Here is a 20,974-nt window from a genome sequence, read left to right on the forward strand (position 1 = left end):
TTTTCCTCACCAAGGTAAAATATAAGTGCGGATAATAATAACCAAGGGAATCTATTAGGCTGACGACAAATTGGTGTATATTAAGGGCCCTAATTCATTTATCCTTAATACTTCCGATATTACGTCGCGGGTGAAGTGGGAAGCTGGAGTTTTGGTGGTCTTTCTAGGTTGGTATATTTCATACTTGTTTTGAGAATGGATAATGCTGAAACAAGTTGTAGTGATGAATCTTAACTGTATGCAGAATACTTTATTAGTTTATATACAGTAATCTATTGTAGAAATTAAACTTTATAGTATACCTTAAAATTATCAGTTTAATAATATATTTTTGCTCTGTATGATGTGGTTGTGTCAATATATATTTTTTTAATTCATGTCAGTTCTCAAAATATCAAAACTTACGTACATGCTACGCCAATAAATTAATAAGGCTCTCCCAAATATAATTCTACTTCCTAATTTTAAAAGCACAACCTATCCAGACCAAAAGTAACAGGTAGCCACTCCATCGAGTGCACAATGCAGCTATTTTCTCAGTGCAGTGTAATTTACGCGGCATAATTAGAGCGGATACAGCTAATAAGTATTCTAGACTCGGGATAACTTTGTAAAGAATGTTCGAGAACCGCCTCGGAATGGCTTAAATATTTGTAGGAAGAAGTATATTGTGTGAGGTGGTATATAAACTGTAAGTGTAACCAGCAATTAGAGTAGCCGATCTGAGACTTTTTGTAACTGTGTTTAAGTACTTATACTATACATATATTTATGATTCAGTGCATTTTTTTACATGTTGCTAGCCATCGAAATTAACGAAGTTCAGAAAAAGGTACCGTTTATAGGCAAATTATGACATAACCTAACTAAAACTAAAACGAGTTAAAAAGCATTTTGATACGTAACAGAAAATGTTCCTTTAAGTAATACTTCATACTTTTTCTTTCTATTCAAAACTTAACAAATCAAAACAGTAAAAATCACTATGTGAATTTCTAGAAAGATCCCAAAAACCCTTACATTTATTATGGCTACAACTCAAATATTCGTATATACATATTCCCGTAGTGTCCAACACTGGCCGTCCCACCTCTGAGATCCTATCGACCCCCAATATTGCAAGGTGGTAAAATTCCCGACCCCATTACGCATAGTGATGTGGGTATGTCGATATCGATAAAGTTAACGTAGATTACATGAAAGAGTTATCGTGGTAATTAATTATTTGTAAACTGCTGGGCAGGTTTTATTATTTTTTGGTTTTCGCGAATAAAGTGTAATTTTAACATCATTGTTACGAATAACGAATCCAATGATTTTTTTTAAATTTAAATAGAGTTTTTACAGTGACAAATATTTGGTTTTGAGGTGACTATGTTTTCATCCCCCACACGAGACTTTACTTCCCTACAATACTTTTCATAGATCTAAATGTCTTAAATCAAAACAAGAACAATCTAAGTTCCAACCAACCATCTTCCACCAGTTTGAACCTAATAAATCTCTCAGTACCCATAATCTAACACCTCGATACCGCCATAAGATAGGAATGACAGCCTAAATCCAAGATGGCCGCTGCGGGTACCAGTATCCTAGAAACGCTTACTTAACCTAATTATAGAAGATAGTTCAGTTTAGGACCGAAGGGACCCAGACTTAGATTTCAACCTTTTTGCGGGCCCTTCGATTTTTTATCTTATCTTTTTATAGTGATAAGTAAAAGCTATTTAGGAAATTGGGTCTGGAATTTCAAAAGGATTTCGTTGAAGAGATTTTGGTTCGTTCATGAGGTGTTTTTTCTGACATATTGACACGTTACTTTTTTGACCCGGGATGAAAACATTTTTTGCTATTTCTTTGTGTAATATCTACAAAAAAGAATAAGTATGGTTGTCAGTTATTTAGTTCGCATAGTACAAACTTTGTTTAGTTTTGACATAACTTTCTATTTATTATGAGTTACTTTATTTTTAAGGACTCTTTGTACGTTTTTATTTAGGTATTTGAATTATTAACCTTTAAAATTTTATTTAAAGTACATATTTTGTGTTCCTCATTTGCTGGCTGTTTCTTACAGTTACACCCGCATCTTAAGAGTTTTTTGGGCGTCTTTAAGTATGTGACTCAGTCGTTTCACCGACAAACCATAACCAACAAACAAATAAACATTTATAACACTTAAGGATAAGACGACGATAACATACTAGCCACGATAAACAACACTAACAAATTACTTAATATTTCACTCTTGTTTATCGATATAACTCATCTCAACACTATTATATAGTACACTATCTTGCCACTTATTAGCTATATGGTTTCGCAATTTATCGGCTGGCCTCTGAAAATTGCTCGCTAGTGTAGTACCGAATCATGGAGAACAAAATCACTAGCGGAGGTGCCATAACGGTACCTGTAGGAGCCCTAACGGGACTTTATAAATAAAACTTTGTGCGGACTGTATAACAGAGGCTTTTAATGCCGTAAAAATTACAATGGTCCATCATACAACCGAAAACAAGTAAGTGCCCGTGGTCAAGCGCGTCGCAGGGAGAAGTGAAGGGAGCGCGGCCGCGAGCTCGCCAGCCGGGGCTGCCCCCGCCCCGGCCTCCGCAGCACTCCCTTCTGTTATAGACTAGATAGAAGGAAGGCTTTTAAACATAATTGGATGTGTTAGTTGGCTATTGGCTATTTAATCACTGTGAAATATATTGATTAATTTGTCAGCTTGAAGTTTGATAGGTTTTTGGGAAGTGGTATTTTGGCTAAGTAATTTAGGTAAAGGCGTTTGCTAGTATTCCTAGGTTCAATTCCCAGGTTATCGTCATCAGCCTTTTTTCCATTCAGAGAAAGAATGGGCGTTCGTCACTACGGTTTCTCAAGACAGAGACGATTTTAGATTTAAAAGTCCGGGTTTCCTCAAGATGTTTTCCTTAACCTTTACTCAGACATTGGTGTCCAAAATATACTTAAATGTGTCATTTTGCAAAATTAAATTGAGACTTGCCTCAACTGGAATTGAACCTGATAACTTATTATTTGTGAGGCAAGTGCTTTTATCACTGGCCTAGTGATCACAACTTCTTTCTAAAGTCAATATCAGGCAAAGAAATATTATACTTTCATATCATGAGTGCTCTACTGTATCTCACCTTAACTAAATATCTTTAACCAGTCCAAAATGTAAAAACAATCGAAACTGGAGAACCATTAAACTAATTCTAAGTTCTAAATCGTTACCCCTAACTGTAATTCGTTGACTTTTTCGCGTTTAATTTGGCGAAGGAATAAATTTTCATTTAGTTGGGTGATACCATTTTATTAATGTCTTCAATTATAAGGACTATGTTTCTAAGATGGCGGTTAAAAATTGGAGCCAATTTAACGTTTAATAGCTATCGAGGATTTTCGTGGAAAGAAATATTGCAAATTTTTTGGAGGACGACAAGTAATTATTTTAATATCAGCGCGTAAAGTTTACCTGAAATGGTAATATTTTAAAGGTTTTGGACGCAATTTTATATATCTTGGGACTTGCGACAAAACCTGAAGAAGGTCATGATACCTATAATTAGAAATACTTAGCTGCATGGAATCTTGTTTGCGAACAAAATATTTAAAGAAAAAAGGACCTTAATTCTTACTTTTAGGCTCTCTAAATAAACCTAGGATTTTTCTACTCAAAACTTATACCACTGTCATAAAGAGCAAAAACTTTTTTGTTTGTTTGTTTTGTACCCCAACTCCGAAACTACTGAACAGATTTGAAAAATTCTTTCACTGGTAAAAAGCTACACTCTTCCCGAGTAACACAGGCTATATTTTATCCCCGTACGGCTAGATTTAAATAAACCAAGAACCTTTGTACTCAAAAATCACCTACACAAACGACTAGCCACGTCCCAAAACAATTGGCTAACAATTTAATCGCTACCCACTGAGGGCTCAATGCTATAATTTTAACACCAAAGTTAGAACTTTGTACCAACTTTAGAGCAAGTTCCTTTGGATTTGAATAAAACCTGTCTCTCGGGTTTGCTTGAGTGGCGGTTGTGGTGAATAGGAGAAATTCTGATGGTTAACTGCGAATTGCAATAAAGTACCAATCCATCGGTTTGTTTTCCGATTGAAGATTGAATTAACTTTATACTATGTCCAATTAACGATCTCTAGTTCGAAAAGAACCGATGGATAGGGTGTTGTATGTAATCCGCAGTAAGTGTTAGGTAAGGTAAGGTTGGGACTGAGCGATGTTTTGAGAGTTTTTAAGTAGATTTTAGGGTGCGATAGCAAGATGGTGTAAAAGTAAGTATATATGTTACCGGCCGAACCCGATTTTAGGACAAACCAGTTTTGCCTAGGCTCAACTAGTTCTTCCTATAGGCGTTAGGATTAACTAGTAGAGCCTAGTCCAAACTAATTTGTCCTAAGCCCGATAGGACGGACCAGTTTAGGCTAGGCAAAACTAGTTGATCCTGATATAAGTACGCACACTCTAGGATAAACTGGTATAGCCTAGTCAAAACATATACATATCTAAAAGTGTAAATAAATAGATGAACTAAATAAACTACTCCGTGTTTAGAAAAATAATCATCTTTATTAAACTATAATGATTCGTCGTTATGGATAAATTGATAATACGAACAATCATACTACATATATGTAGCAAAGTAACAAATAATAGGTAAGTATTTTTTTAAATTAACTAAATACGTTATTAGGCGCGAGGCGCTCGGGGCGTGTACGTTATGCACGGCTAGCAACTAGACGCTAAATGCGTTTAAAACCACGCGACAAATGACGAACGGGGAGCGAGCGGCGTGGGACGTTCGGAGCATTCCCGCATGAACATGTTGTTTAGACTAGGCCATACCAGTTTATCCTAGAGTGTGCGTATTGATATCAGGATCAACTAGTTTTGCCTAGCCTAAACTGGTCCGTCCTATCGGGCTTAGGACAAATTAGTTTGGACTAGGCTATACTAGTTAATCCTAACGCCTATAGGAAGAACTAGTTGAGCCTAGGCAAAACTGGTTTGTCCTAAAATCGGGTTCGGCCGGTAACATATTCACATGACTGCAATGCCCGAGGTTGGGTGCTTATTTTAGTTTGGTGGTATTCGTAAGTCTCAATTATTTAGTAGTACAAGCTCTGTTCAGTTTGATTCTAGATGATGTGGTATGCCTATGTGGGGAATATTTATCATCTACAGTTTTTACGTGTTTGGCATGACATCATGAAAATTCAATATTTCACATTTGTATTCTTGAAAAAGTCTAAATTTAAGAACAAAATTGGAGTGTTTTTTATTTTTATTCAAACACTAAAATACTTCACTTTTTTACCAACACACCATCAAAAAGATAAAGTACATATTTACGTACATAATAATTCAATGGCTTTATATCTCGTAGGGATTGCAATAAAATGCAGGCGAGAGTATTGAATGCACTTCGATGTGCAACGATGCGCGCACTGCACTACATGCTATTCTGCTTCAAGTGACGGCTTTTGAAAAATAAGTGAGAAAGTGTATTTATTGAAAAAAAAATGTTACTGATTTTTGATGCACTTTTCATGCGGATTTTGTTTTTTGTATACCACTACAACCAATCAGAAGTCTGTAATGCAAACATCATATTACCTCTAAACTGTTTACAGAATCGATTTCAGTACCTCATACTTTGTATTTTTTACTCAAAGAAAACAAGGAAGTTAAATTATATCTTGAGGGAAGAAATAAATTGTTAGTTTTAATCGTGATGGCTCTATCCTTATCAGTGCCCGCTCTCTATCCATACCACTAAGGTATTATGAAAGTTGCAACTTCTAATCACACAGCAAATATATCCTGTAGTGTCCGTTTTTTTCTCAAATTCATATCCCAATCTCTGAATACATAAGGTATTATAATAACATCCACATCTTACCTCTAACATCCAGCTTAATCTTCTTGACAATGTCAGCATCCAGGGCCGCCGAGCTGACCACGCAGGTGAGCTCTCCCCCCAACTCCTCGCGAGTCACCGTGAGGAGCAGCATACGAGTGATGGTGGAATTATCTGGAGTCACTGTTTCACCTGCAACAAAGAATAATATATGTTTAGGTTTTTTAAAGAATATGATAATGTCCTTTAGATCGTGGAACACCGTGGTATATACTGTCTTAGCACTTAGTTAATAGTATATTTTGAAGGTACATCTGTATATTTTTAAGAAAGAAAACTATTTAATTACACGTTATCGTGAATCCAATTAAAAAATCGATGCAAGGTGATCCCAATGAATCATTATTATGTAGTAACGTCTGCACTATCATTCATCATTTATGAGCCCTATCAAACTATCGACCGACTCAAATACATAGGGCCAACTCAAAAACATGGCCGCTTTCACTGGTTGCCGATAAGTTACTCATCTGATACTTACTACAAATAGTAGACAGTACAGTAGTAATAAATAAAGACTGCTTATAATATCTGCCAGATATTTGTATGTTATAGTTCGGCCATTCAGAGAATGCGTTCCTGACACGTCGCGATTGAACTGACGACGTAACTACATTCATTGATTATTGATATAATAATGTTGTTTTAATGCTCCTCAATTGTTAAAACGGTAAACAACCAGCAAAAATATTTTTATCGTAACTGCAACGCCATTGCAAAGTTACGTCGTCAGTTCAATCGCGACGTGTCAGGAACGCATTCTCTGAATGGCCGAACTATAGTTCTTGTAAGACTTTATAAGTAATGGGTGAAACTAGTCTTAAACGCAATGCGTCACATTACACTAGGCAACTTAAACGACAGATTTAACCCTTCAAACGCCGTGCCTTATCCGAGCGAGGCACCTCTTCATTTAGCAACTGAGGCAGGAATCTCGATACTGCCTCTCGAGTGCTAACTCGATTATTGCCGAGTATCGAGAAAACGTTAGTAGACTAATCGAATGGAGATTGTGAAACAATCGGTTGTTAGATTGACATTAGGTTTTGATTGTCACACACTGTTTTAATTTGTGTTTATTGGGGGCCAAAATAAGGGAATAATAAAAAAAAAAAAAAACTATTTTATTAAATCAGTATCTATATTTTTCGGCCTTTATCCCAATTTTATTTGAAGTCAGGGCAACATAATTTCTCCTTCCACACTCGTCTATCAAAAGATTAATTTGATTAATTTGATTTCAAAGATTAATTTGATTTCTCTTCTTCACGTTACCAGTAAACAGAAAATCCATCAACCGCAGAAGTAAAGGGCATATATCGCATATAGCAGCCCAGTGATTAAAACCTAGAAAGTATCGTACACAAAACAAAATAAATGTCGACCACAGAACGGAACAGAGCGGAGATTTATAGCACGTGCCCGCCGCGATCAAACAGCTCGCCTGCGATACAATATACGTGGGATTTCGTTTTAAAATTTTCTAGTGATTTTTTTCTGAGTACGATCTATGGATTGGCCACTGTGCGGTTTAGAATCAATTGGTCTAGTACTGATATATTTTTTCTGATATTCCTGAGATTAGACGCTGTAGTTAAAACGCTTAAGCCCAGTATCACATGGTTTCCGATTAAGTGTCAGTTATCCGATAATTAATGCTATCTATTATTTATATATTATTACAATATGTATTTATAAATATGTATATATGTAACTATATGTAGTTTACCAGTTGTGTTAGCACCCATAACACAAGTTAATTAATAACTTACCATGGGGCTAACCGACCGTGTGTGAAAAGGTGTCCCGACATTTTTATCTGCCAGATAAAGGCTGCTTATAGTTTCTGTCAGATATTGCTATCCGGGACCTAAGCAAAAGTTACAGTTTATCTGTCATATAAGTTCTTGATAGGCTATCAAACACTTTATCTGTAACCGTTAAACTTAGGTACCATTAGTACAAAATTATTAAATCAACCGATAAATGGTCTATCTAACACTGAAAAAATCGATCCAATAGTTCCCGAGATTAGCATAAAAAAGCTTTATAACATTAGTGTAGAAGTAAATGGCTCAAAAATACCAATAAATCCTCTAAACCATTGAACAAAACACATATTTGTACAAAAACAATATCTACACAAGTTCTAAACTCCATAACGATGTGTAAACTAAAAGTCAGCGAGCTATCAAAACGCCTAGCTTTCAGCCTGAAAACTGCTGTTTCAGTGAAACAGGCTAAGATTTCACCAGCTTGCTTTTTGTATTGTCTGAATTTCAGCCTGGATTTCATATTTCTATTGTGTAGCGTTGAAATGTAACAGTTATTCTCGAAGTTTCGAAAGAAATTGTCTGTTGTATGGGCAACTTTTGAAAGATAACTTGAGTGTAATATAGAGTTCGTTAGACTATGTTATGGTTGAACATAAACCAATTTCAGTGTTTTCCAAAATTTGAATTATATGTCACAATCCATCAAATTAACATGTCCTCGGAAACACTTAGGAATTCACCCATCCACGGACAAACCGCACCCAACATTGCTTCACCTTGTGATCGATCGACACATATGGCTGTTATAATTCATCGGCACGGATATTGACCTTCACCTGCGCAGAACACGACACAGGTTTTTACCTAGTTCGGGCAAATTATACATCAGCACTTTTTAGAATTAGCAAAATGTTGTAAAATTATGTTCAAAGTGAAGTAATAAACAATTTATTTATTATTATTTGTTATTTATTGGTTTATTGCCTTAAGTGTACAGTGCGCAAAGCGATCCCCACTCTTCCGCCGAGAGCTCATTATCCGTGCCGATAACTATACTTAGCCACGAGCCATGATGCTCATGCGTCTTTTAATTGCAAAAAAGACTTTCCCCCAACAGTACGAAATCCATTACCCTAGCTAAACTTGCAAAATTGATGAGCTAAACCCACTCCATCACCAACAAACTTAGTCAAGGCTACCAGTAATTGCAAAATAAAAAAATAACCCTCAACCGCCCATACATCATCGTGATAGATACCAGTCGTATTTTAACCCTGTATTGATACGGGTACAAAAGACCCCGTTTATTACACGGAATGGGAAGGTATTTGGACAACAGCGGGGGTTGGATTCCGAAAATATGAAATGTGCTTCACGGTTGAGGTAAACGGTACTGGGGGTACTTTAGACCCCGCAATCTATTATTGATGAATGTTTTGTTACCGTTTTGCGAATTGTTTTCGAGGTAATAAGAAAAATAGATGGTTTCATTTGGGTAGTGTTGATTCGCGTTTGTTTTTCTTTTAATGTAGGCAGAAGTTTGGCACTTAAATAAACATTATTGTGGTTATAAAGTAATTACTTTTCTATTGTTTTTGAATATCATTGCTCTGTTGTTTTACGACCACAGGCCCGTTGTTTGGTTGATTTGCTTACTACAGGTAGAATTTTGATATACTCCCCATATAAGAAATGTAAAATTCCTATACCTACCTAACTAGTTACCAAACCAACAGATACATTATTGGGAACATTCATTACATTACGATAGGACGGTGATAAAATCAGAACTTATGATTCTTTTCATATTTGAATATTTCATTTCGATTTTGCCAGGTGTAAGTTATTATGAGACATCTTCTCACTAAAGAAATGAAAGGACGATGGGCGTTTTGGTACCCTGTCCAACAGTGTTGATTCTAGTACCATTGCGTAGGTCTTGGCAAGGCAAAACATGTTTACTATGACGACTAGTCCCAAATCCTTGTCCATTTCGCGTGACATCGACTAATAGAATGTGTAATGTTCATAAATCATCAACGTAGATGTAGTTCTTAAATCCAACTGTATTGAATAAAAACTGGTAAAGTAACAAAAAAACAGGAATTTGGCCTTCTTAGAATGTTTACCTACCGACTTCTTTAAAAAAAGACTGTGCAAACCTCTGCAGTTCACGCAGAACTAGCTTATGTATTTGATAAAAGTCTTTCAGTATTTACAATCAATTAAGGTTGTTAAGTCAGGAGACGATGTTAACATAGTACATATTACGACTTAATCTTGCTCCCCAAGAGGTGCTGAGGTAATGATGAATTTATTCTTCAAAAAAGATGAATAGAAATGTTTTGAACTTTTGTCAAATCAGATGACGATTGTGTTTCCGTAGTATGACTCCATAGACTATTACAACCTTTAGATTATAATAGAGTGTATCTCAAACAATTTAAGAAGTCTATTAACTGAGTTTAAAATTATTACACTGACGACATATTCCTCTGCATAAATTTGCATATATGGATGACATACTTGTTTCTATGTAGATTCAATTTTTATCGTTACTCGGATCGGACAGCTAATTGAGGCAAGCCCCATAGTTTTTATTATTCTTCACGTAAATACCTTTCTAATGATATATCATACGTTACTGTTGGAGCGGGTACCAAATCTCATACAAAGTGCCCATTGTCCTTTCATACCAACCTAAATCCACAAAAAAATATCACAAGCATCATAAATCACAAAAATCTCTCATTCTTACATAAATCCTATCAAACTTCACAGTTGACGTTCCAAATCCTAATTTCTCGATCTTTCCAAACTAAAAATAAATCGTATCAATTGAACCGTTCACGTATTTCTACGTGGAACGGAACGTTTTGCAATGAAGTGTAAACTGCCATCTGTGTGAGGGATCTCATGAAATATGGATAAAACCCTTGCTTTACCTGCTTTTGGAAACTGAAACACCACATTTTTGATACCCCTTTACTTTACCTTCCGTATAAATTGTATTTTGTAATTTTTGGGTAATGTTTATTAGTCCCTTTGAATTTGTTGAAAATTTTATGGTATTATAGGGGTTTTGTTTTATAAATATTTTGGAAAAGGTAAAGCAAAGTCGCTTTTGTTTTCAGTACTTTAAAATATGGAATACCAGTTTCGTGTGTTGATAAAAAGTAGCCTATGTGTTAATCCAGGGTCACCTATCTACATACCAAATTTCAAATAAATCGGTTTAGCCGTTTTTGTGTGAAAGAATAACAAACATAAATCCATAAATTCTCACAAACTTTCACATTTATAATGTTAGTAGGATTTAATTTTTGGAACTCTATTCAATTAATTATGACACTTGCTTTATTTCTAGGCAAAAAATCTATGACGTAACAAAGGCAGACTATCTTAACAATGATTTTTCAAATACACTAGGAGCAATCAGTGTCAATTAATATGCTTCGAGGAATAATTTTCTTTGTACGAAGTACTATAAAAACATATTTTTTTATTTACCTTCCTAGAACATACCATATAACAAGCGACCTACATTCTCTGCTCTCAACTGTACTTACAAAGACTTTGGTATAGGAAACATCTCAAGCAAAGACTCTGAATGGACCGAAATGGCTAACACTCGACGAACAAGCGTGGCAATCAATGTGCTCGAATCCGTTCTCCAATGAAAGACTTTTACTTCGACTTTGACTTTCAGTGGGAATGTAAGATATACTTTTAGACTTTGATTTGCGATTACGTGTGTTTTTAAGATGATGGCATTTGAGCGCAATTAATTAAAATATTTAACAATACTGCCACTGCGAAATTGCAGAAAAGATTTTAATATTTGATATGGAAAATAAACAAAAAATATATATTTGTAATTAATAACCTAATTTTTTTTATGCATAAGAAATTACATAATTCAAAATAATCAAGTGACTCCTACCGCTGTATACTTAATGATTAAATTGATTTTTTTCCTTATCATATTTCAAATTATTCCATAGCCGAAATAGCCTCCATTAAAAAAATCAAGCCCAAATACAGTCACGATTAGCCAAACCTACACCTACAAATATATTAAAAAAACTACCAAAATAAATACAAACTCCATACTTAAGCTATCAAGCACGCATCGAGCACAATTCTCAATTAGGTTCGCTTCCGAAACCTGCTATTAATTTGTGTTGCCAGCCATAAATTGTAGTTACCCCATATAGTGGGTAGTTTGGGCTTTTCCTGTTTTTTAAATGGTAGTTGATTTCCTTTGCGAGTGGAATAGAAATAGCCTTTTATAGGGTGCGTTGAAAGGAAGGTTAGGAATTTTGTGTATTAGATTTTTCTATTGGATTTCTAGTTGGTTTGAAAAATAGATAATTTATTTAGTTAAGTTTTATATATAAAATAAACAGTAAAATAAAGTTTCAGATAATAATCAAAATAAAAAATTGCAAGCAACTACTTTGTTTTTCACTTTCCATTTTTTTTTTCATACAACACTTAAATATTGCCAGTCTTGGTATTCATCATTCAATCTTGCTTTGGTAACACAAAAGTAATACCTACATTAGTGTTATTTTGAAATATTTTCCGATACCTTTCGATACGCGACTATAACTCCTAAAATTAAACAATACCCAACAAAGCTCACTCATCCTACAAAAGTACCTGAAACTATCCAATATACCCCTATATATCCAACTATCCAACTATCCAAGAAAGCTAGGAGCCAAATAAAAGGCTTGGCCTTCACTTCAGTCGAAGGAATCCTTCCCTTGGTGTGACGCTCCGGCCCACTGGAGCGAGATACTTCCACTCATGATAGTGATATGTGAGAAGGAACTATCCTTTGAAATAGTGAATTGGAAAAAATATTAATTGCGTTGGATATCAGGGTTAAGAGTTGTATCTCTTTGGGTCGGCTTCCAGTCTATCCGGATGTCGCTAACCACCAATTAAAATTAGAATATGTTTTTTTTGAGGAATCTGGAATATATTATTTTGGCTAAATATGTAGGTGATTTTTAAAGCTCGCAAATTTTTAATATACATTATATCATTTTTTAAAGTGTTGAGGTCACATGCTAATCTACTCAAAAATGTTGCCTCCATTTCTGCATTCAATAAGTCTAAACGAAAAAACCTATAGATCCGAAAATATCTTACCAGTGCTCATACTTTTAAGCATAATAAAATTATTTCACAAGAACTCTTCGGTAAAGATTTGTCACGAATCAAAACATAAAATATTACACGCGGACGTTATTACGCAGTCTGTTAAAAAGCCATGGAAAATTTTCCGCGAACCAAAAGCCGAGCCGAAGCAATAATTCTCCAAAAGCTGAATAAGCAGATTTAACAATCATTTTACTTTCCTCAAGTCATAAATAAAATTGCTTTAATATATCAAATTGCTCATCGCGCTAGATAATCTCTTCATACAAACGCCCCTCGGTTTAATTTCATTTTGTCCGCGAAATTACCATTTTTATTGGTCAATATATTATACGAGTCTAATAAACATAATATAGTCTTTTGAGAAAACTGTTTTCAAGAAATTTTTGTTTAATGCCATCTTGACTTTTTGAGAAAGAATTTTAAGTAGTTTTTTTTTTATGATTTATGATAAAAATATAAGTAGGTCGAAAATTCTTTGCCCTACTTACTGAAAAACTTAAACACTTAAAAATAAAATGCGACTCAACAACTCACTGGCAGGCACGAAAAAACTTAAGCCAAACCTCAAACTCAAAATCCAAAGGCAGAAAAAAAAAACTTTTTTCTTACTATTGCATAAAGCTATCCAAAAAAAGTCTGTGTCCTTTTCTCGGCGTTTAAACTAAGTCAGGCCCTTAAGTAGCAAGTTTTGTGAACTTTTAGTGATTGATTTTTCTCCCATTTTCTGCGCCTTGAGCCCCGATGAAGCGTTCGCACAAGTTCCTCTAGAAATTTCCAATTCGGAAAACAAATGAACGCGAAATTGGTGGAAAGTAAGTACTTAAGATTTAAACGATTGGTTTTGAGTTTTGAATTTGTTAGAATGGTGATTCTTGGTTTGTAGTTTTAAGTTACTGTAGTTACTGGTATAATTTTAGTTCACATGTCTCTTGGGAGATTTTTTGGGAAAGATTTGTGTGTCTTTTCATTTGATTATTGCTGGAATTTTTTCTTTGATTTAACTATGCGATTTTATAAAAATAATACGAGTAAATCTACATTTTATGCACTTAAAACTAACAATATTTTTTCAAATCGACCTAGCGATAAATTCTTAAGGCTAGTAGCGTTTAAGCAAACTTTTTTGCTTTATAGTATGTATTAGAATAGATAGATCTACTATTAGATATAGGACTAGAATAAAATGGGCTTCGTAAGCCTATTTCTCACTAGAAACAACCAGTGTCTTCGGCAGATCATCCCATAACGCAGTAGAAAGTATTAACTCTGCATGCAATAATGTCATCTTTTACAACAATACCCAAAAAACAAGGAAATAAATTAATCAAACAAACTATATAGTATTTAGTATGTATAAATCGTGCTAGTGGGCGCTCTTAGTATGTAATTGAGTTGGTCTACATCGGCTTTGTCACTAGATTCCAGCGGTAATGCAAGAGGGTGGGTAATACGGCATAGGAGGTAGCGGGCGGGTAAAATTATTTACCACCAGACAAGCATCCATCGTCTTCTAGCCTTTCTCTAGCTATGTTAGGGTCGAATTCCAATTTAAACAGATTTGGCTGAGTACTATTGTTTTATGTGTAGTGACTGTGTGTGTTATGATGTGACCTTTTCAATCAAGTTACCTAGCCATCCCGTTTCCCCTTGGTAAGTCGAATCTGGTAAGCTTTTTATATCTAAGAACTTATAAACGGTTATGTTTTATGAAAGCAAAGATAATACTGAGAAACGTCTTCTTTTGTCAGTTTAAAGAATGAGTTAAATGCTGAATCCATTACTACAGAAAATGCAAATTAAACAAATTATTTCTACTCCAAATACCCACTTCCAACTTTATGTCCAACTTTCTAAGCATTTTCCTTTCCTGAGCAAAACTACTACAAAGAAACATTTAAAAATCATTTCATATTCATATTTAGAAAATCGCTGTCGTTTATGCCATACGCCACCCCAACTTGACGACTTGGCTAGATTTTAGCTGGTCTCGTAAACTTAGACGCTGGTTTGTTTAGCTCCCAGTTATTATTGAAGCAGCTTATGCCCAACTTGCCGTTACTTTGTCCACTGTGCCGTGTTTTGTATAAGCCGGTGTATGTTCGTGTAATCTAGTGCTAAGATTGTCGGTTGACCTATACGAGAGAGTTGGGGGTTTAATTTAGGCACATTGTTGTGATACTAAGGGAGTCGTAGTGGCCTAGTGGGTAAAGAGCCAACCTCTCGAGTATGAGGGCGTGGGTTCGATTCCAGGTCAGAAAAGTACCAATGCAACTTTTCTAAGTTTGTATGTACTTTCTAAGTCGTTAAAAAAAAGAAGGCCTCAGTCATAGCAGTCGCGCTTGCAACCACTAGACTAATGTGTGTGTCTTAAATTGTAGATTGTAAGTTTTTATTTATATTAAGAACTACCAAAGATAATAATAAAAATATAGCCTGAAAAACTCTACAAAAAAAAAGCCACAAATCCAGATATCCAGGCATTAGCAAAAAAGGCGTATAATGAAGCGGTGACCTAAATACAGAGTGTTGCTTCTGTGCCATTTCTTTGGGCGTGAGTCGGCCGGTTTTTAATTAGTCTCCCCCTGTGTATAGAGGCGCGAAACTTTAACATTCCGACATTGCTGTGCTGAAGTTTTGTGAAAATATATTATGTATTTGTGTATATTTTAATACGTAGTGATTGTAGAGAAATGCGTTTTAATATTTTACAAATAAGTATATAAAAACTTTACTAACATTAAGTTGCAGAGTCTGTTTTTTTGCTTGCACTCACAAATTTCAGGAATTAGGTCGATTTTAAAAATGATTTCAGTTTTATTTGGTCTATATAGGAGAAAGCTTTTGTGTATTATTTATATATATATCTACTGTTGTCTAGCGAAATAACTCTGGTGGAATATAGTGTTAGATAAAAAAAAAATGTTTTCTGATAACACAGCCACAGACTGGTCCTAAGAAGGACATGTGCGACAAGGATGGCTTCATAAAGGTAGAAAGGAGAAAGAAGAGCCCACCTTGCAGGAATCAGTGCGGTACCGCACAAACTGGACCCAACATCCTGCTGCATCCTGCAGTACCTACGACGCAGCTGTACGTATCCCGTCTACATCACACCACGACGGTGGAGCAGATCGTGGAGTATGTCCGGTCCAAGACCAACTGGACCTTGAGGGTGGCGAAGTTGGAGTCGCGCCACAATACGAACTTCAATTCGTTCATGGTGCGAGTTCCAACTCATCACATCGAGACATTCCTCAAGGAAAAGTTTTGGCCGAAAGGTGTCGTCTATCGGAGGTTCCGAGGATGGCTACGCGACACCTCGCTGCGTAACACGACGCCGACACTTCGTGTGCATTAGTTTTTTAAGTTACATAAATAAAACATGTATTAGTGTATGTTTTAATGTTATAATATTAGTGTATTGTATTTTTCTATGGGCCTTAGATGCCTGATTCAAATAAATAATGATTTTTGATAAGTACAATAAATTGCAAATATAATATTTGTCTTTCTGTCAATTTCAAAGATATTATATACTGAAGATGTGGCATGTGTAAATAAGATTGAAATACAGGAAATATTATATGTAGTTTTTACCAAGATATTAGAAACATCTCCTATCATAATAAAAGTCAGAACTCCAGACATATGAACATAAAAGATAATTATATTATTGTAGCATCTGGAAGTTTCTAATCCATTATATCATAGCAACGTGTCTTGTAGTTTAGTTTTTACGACGATTTTTAATTACGTGAGCTTTTAGTAGAATAGCCGTTCACCCAGAGGGAACTACTTCCTGCACCCGGATAAAAGGTAATATATGTTATTTTTGGTATCTTTTTGCTGAGTTTCATCATCCTTTCTGTAGTTTTTACGTAAAAGAGAAGAAACAACAAAAGCAAACTTTTGCAACATAGTTTCAAAGGCTATGTATATGGTGATGAATACAAATGTATCTTTAATGGGAGTATATTAAGCAACTCCTTTTTAATTTTATTTACCAATATACCTAACATCAAAAAATGTATTTTCTTTCTTTCTTCAATAATATCATCTTCACCAAATAATCACCAGTTTTTCATACATCTTATATCCAAAAGTCCTAGTTTCATCGTTGTCTATACAAAATATGTACTAGATATTGTAGAACTGTGGCCAGCAGGCGCTGCGACTAGGGAAATCTAGCTTTGTGTTTAATTAAAACTCCAGCACTACCGTATGATAATATCGTGTTAGGTTTTATTTTATTTCAGCAAGTTTTAAATTGGCACGTTTCGAAAGGCACGTTAGTGGGTTCCGGCTGTCATTTGAACATCTTTGGTAATCGTTACGGGTAGAACTAAGGCAGATAGTCTGACAAGTCAGACAGTCAGACAGACAGTCTTCCCAAGGGCTATTGGGTTGCCCGGGTACCTGGGTTGAGGAGGTCAGATAGGCAGTCGCTCCATATAAAACACTGGTGACACTGGAAGCCGATCCATTGCCGACATATTTGGGAAAAGCAAATAGACGACGAGACTGCTAATTCATCAAATACATGAAATTCCATACACTTCATCACTATTTAATATCCAAAACAAACACAACATTATGCAAAAAACACAAACAAACAATAGTTTCTCATTTCGAAATCTAAAAACTTCCCCAATTAAAACGCGATGCAGAGAAACGGTCAGATGAGATAGCAACATACAGACTGCAAACGTTCGAGAGGGATAGGGATAATAAAATAGTTGCAAAAGTAAGCTTTTAATTAAGCATTGTAATTAATTTTAATTAAACTTGTGGACCGTGATTTTCCTTGTCGCGCCGTGTTTTGTTTCTGAAGCAAACCGTTTGAAATTGCGATTAGAGAATGTATGTAGGTTACGTTTTTTGTGAATGCTTAGCAGTGATTTGTTCCTTTCTAGTTGGACGGATTTTCAGGCGGGTTTTTGATAAAATTTGGCCTAGTGCTTTCCTATTTTCTTGATTATACCATGACAAGTTTCAATGGTGATTCTCTGTTATTGGTGCCACTTCTAAACCATCATTTGCCGAGCCTTTTCTCAACTATGTTGGGGTCGCCTTCAGTCTAACTAGATGCAGCTGTGATTTTTGAATAGGTACCTCTAATAGTTACCTACCTCTAGTTAGCAGGTTATTAATAAAATAAAATCAAATGTTTACAAGTCACATTTAGGATATCTAATTGGTCCTAATAAGCTTTAACATTGAATAATAAATAACAATTTTATATATATGTGTGATTATTGTGTCAAAACAGACACATAATAATCACACATATCTACTTCAGAAACTTGAAATCAAAAACCAAGAGAATAACCATTATTTCCAAAAACATCCGCACTAGTAATATAATTCACCCCCCTTCCTAACACCAAACTTTAAAACACAGGGGTGACAAACTATTGGCATTTTAATTTAGAAATTTTAATTAAAACGAACCCCTAGGGTAGCGACTTTCAGTTTTATAGTTAGGCCGGGAGAGTACCTACACACTGCAGATTAAACAGTTGGCCGACAGTTGCCACGATGATTGACAACAATTTTCTCAAGAAAATCTTGATTCTAATCCAAAATGAGTAGCGGAGGTGCCATAACGGAAAATCGCCTAAGGGAGTAGCGTGCCAAAATGCGGGTGTGCGGGGGACGAGAAACGTTACTGTCTTCGGCCATTGTAAGTCATCTTTGCACCCGAACTTGTTTTAGTATACCAAAAATCGTTGACAGATATCTCAAAGAAACCGAACGCCTCTTTAGTCATGCCCACAGTACGTATTTGAGCTAGAAGAAGGCGCCTGACCTACCTGCATTATGGCATCTCCGCTCATCTTTTATCAACTCCGTATTCTAATCAAAGTTCTCAGTCGGTCTGATACCGGCTAAATACCTGATCTTTGTAATGTGCGTACTACCATTCATCTTCATACTGATTTACGAGCTCAAACCAACTATCGGCCGACTAAAAGTTTCTAGTGTGCGTGCACTATTACGGTCAAATGCCAATTAATAATTAAGTACTTTATAATTAATCTGTTGTATGAGGTTTATAGGAGTTTTATGGAAGTCCGTTAGTGGTTTTGTTTTGAAGGTCGGTTAAGGTGAGGTCATTCATTTATGATTTAATTTTGCGGTGATTTCGAATTATTTATGAAAAAAAAGCGGACATTAATTATATTTTTAATACATCTTGATACTGAGAGGGTGTAAAACAGTAGAAAACAGTTATCAAATCTCTTCATATAATAAACTAGCTTCCGCCATCCTGTAGAAACTACACCAACATTGATAAGAAAAATCCCATAATTTTCAAACCGAATCAGTAGTTCTTGAGTTTACAGCTTTCAAGCAAACAAACATACTGTTCAGCTTTATAATAGAAGATGAAAATACCAGAAGAATAAAAATTCCTTTGTATCCACAACCAGAAATCATCCATAACCCAAATCCGCGATCAATATTTGAACCGAACGAAACATTCACTGGGCCACCATTAGTTTTTACTAGCAGCTTTCAAAATCCCAATCGAAAAATCCTCGGCATACATCAAAGGTTTCTATCAAAGCATACACCGAAAAAGTTAAAAAAAATATATCGAAACGTTTGTAATCTGATCACACGTTTGTGATTGCTGTGTAAAAAAATGAAAAAAAAACAAAAAAAATGGAAAAAAAATGAAAGTTTTTTGCAAAAACTTTCATATCGGTCGTCAGCTGTCAAACGATTGGTTAACGATACCGGTTCATATCGCGTGGTTGACGGCCCGTTGATTGATTGGGACAATGGTTGTCAAAGTTTATTTGACTTGCATGTGGGTTGAGGGTATAAGGAAAAAGCAACAGCAAAATGAATCTACTCTAGCATTAATAACAATTGTATTTACTAAGTATATGAAGTTCACCAGTTCGTGACCAGATGTAAAGAATATTATTAAAAGTCTTTGACACTCTACACTAACCAGACATCATCCTTATGTCCCTGTTCTCTTGTCAAATAAACAAAACATTTGAGCATCACTGTCCGATAGTAGCTCGGTTATGGTTTCGCTTCCCTCGTCGTCACATACATGACAATTTTTTGACAACCGCTGTACAAAATACACTGGAATGTAATTTTTGAATCTGAGTTCTGACAGAGGTAGTTCGTTATTTTTTGTTACCATGGTTACTATTACAAGCTGTGGCAAGTATTTTTCATAGGAATCTTGGAGAGTTTTGTAACATACCACAGCATATGGGGTTGCCCGGGTAACTGGGTTGACTAGGTCAGATAGGGCAATCGCTCCTTGTAAAGCACCTGCTACTAAGCTACATCCAGTTAGAATGGAAGCCGACCCCAACATAATAATATGTAGTTAGGAAAAGGCTCGGAAGAAGTTGTGGAAAGTGTTTACTAGAGGAATAAATTTTAAAATAAATATACTATAAATTACTAGAGGAGAATTGTAACTATGGCATGATGGCCTTTGATTGGTTGTTATTACATTACGTGGTGGGTTATTGGTTTGAACTATCACGACAGACTGTTTGTCGGTGGTTTGTTTGATTACCTGTCTATCATTGTAATATTAGGTAAAACAAAGACAATGTTTCTTTTATTTACATTGCAAAAGAAAAGTAATTCTAAAAATGCATGAATTATAAAATAAAGAAAATGCGTTTTATCCGAAATTGAAGACGCATACAAAATATACCTATTGAGGAAATAAAAAATAATTAAATATGCGGGGATAGTATGCATTACAGGCCCTACAGGCCCTCGCTCAGGATGATGCTGCGACCCTATGCGAGAAAAAGTCCCAGTGCGAAACTAAAAATATGACGTCCAACGGGTGAATTAAATAAATATAACATGTTTGTTGAAATATGCTGAACTAATTTAATTTGGCTGGACATGGTTCAAACCGTAAAAAACACAAACCGTCTTACCACAAAAACTTTTTAACGTCAGTTTAAGACATGTCTAAAAAAATGTCAAATTATGACGTTGACATATGGTTCATTTTGGAGACACATTTATTTTAGACAAGTGTAAAACAGTGGTTAAAGTTTTTGTAGTAAGGCCACT

The 20,974-nt window shown here is 35.3% G+C and overlaps 1 protein-coding gene across 5 annotated transcripts in view; it reads right to left on the minus strand.

Moving 5' to 3' along the window:
• LOC124642905 (hemicentin-1) overlaps nucleotides 1-20,974 on the minus strand; it is a 470,700-nt gene that overhangs the window by 46,966 nt on the left and 402,760 nt on the right. For all 5 annotated transcript variants that reach the window (XM_047181655.1, XM_047181654.1, XM_047181656.1 and 2 more), the window contains exon 6: nucleotides 5,934-6,083. In XM_047181655.1, coding sequence (XP_047037611.1) covers nucleotides 5,934-6,083 — 150 coding nt within the window. The remainder of the gene's footprint in view (nucleotides 1-5,933; nucleotides 6,084-20,974) is intronic.

This window comes from Helicoverpa zea, chromosome 26, assembly GCF_022581195.2.
Source record: "Helicoverpa zea isolate HzStark_Cry1AcR chromosome 26, ilHelZeax1.1, whole genome shotgun sequence".
Classification (NCBI taxonomy): domain Eukaryota; kingdom Metazoa; phylum Arthropoda; class Insecta; order Lepidoptera; family Noctuidae; genus Helicoverpa; species Helicoverpa zea.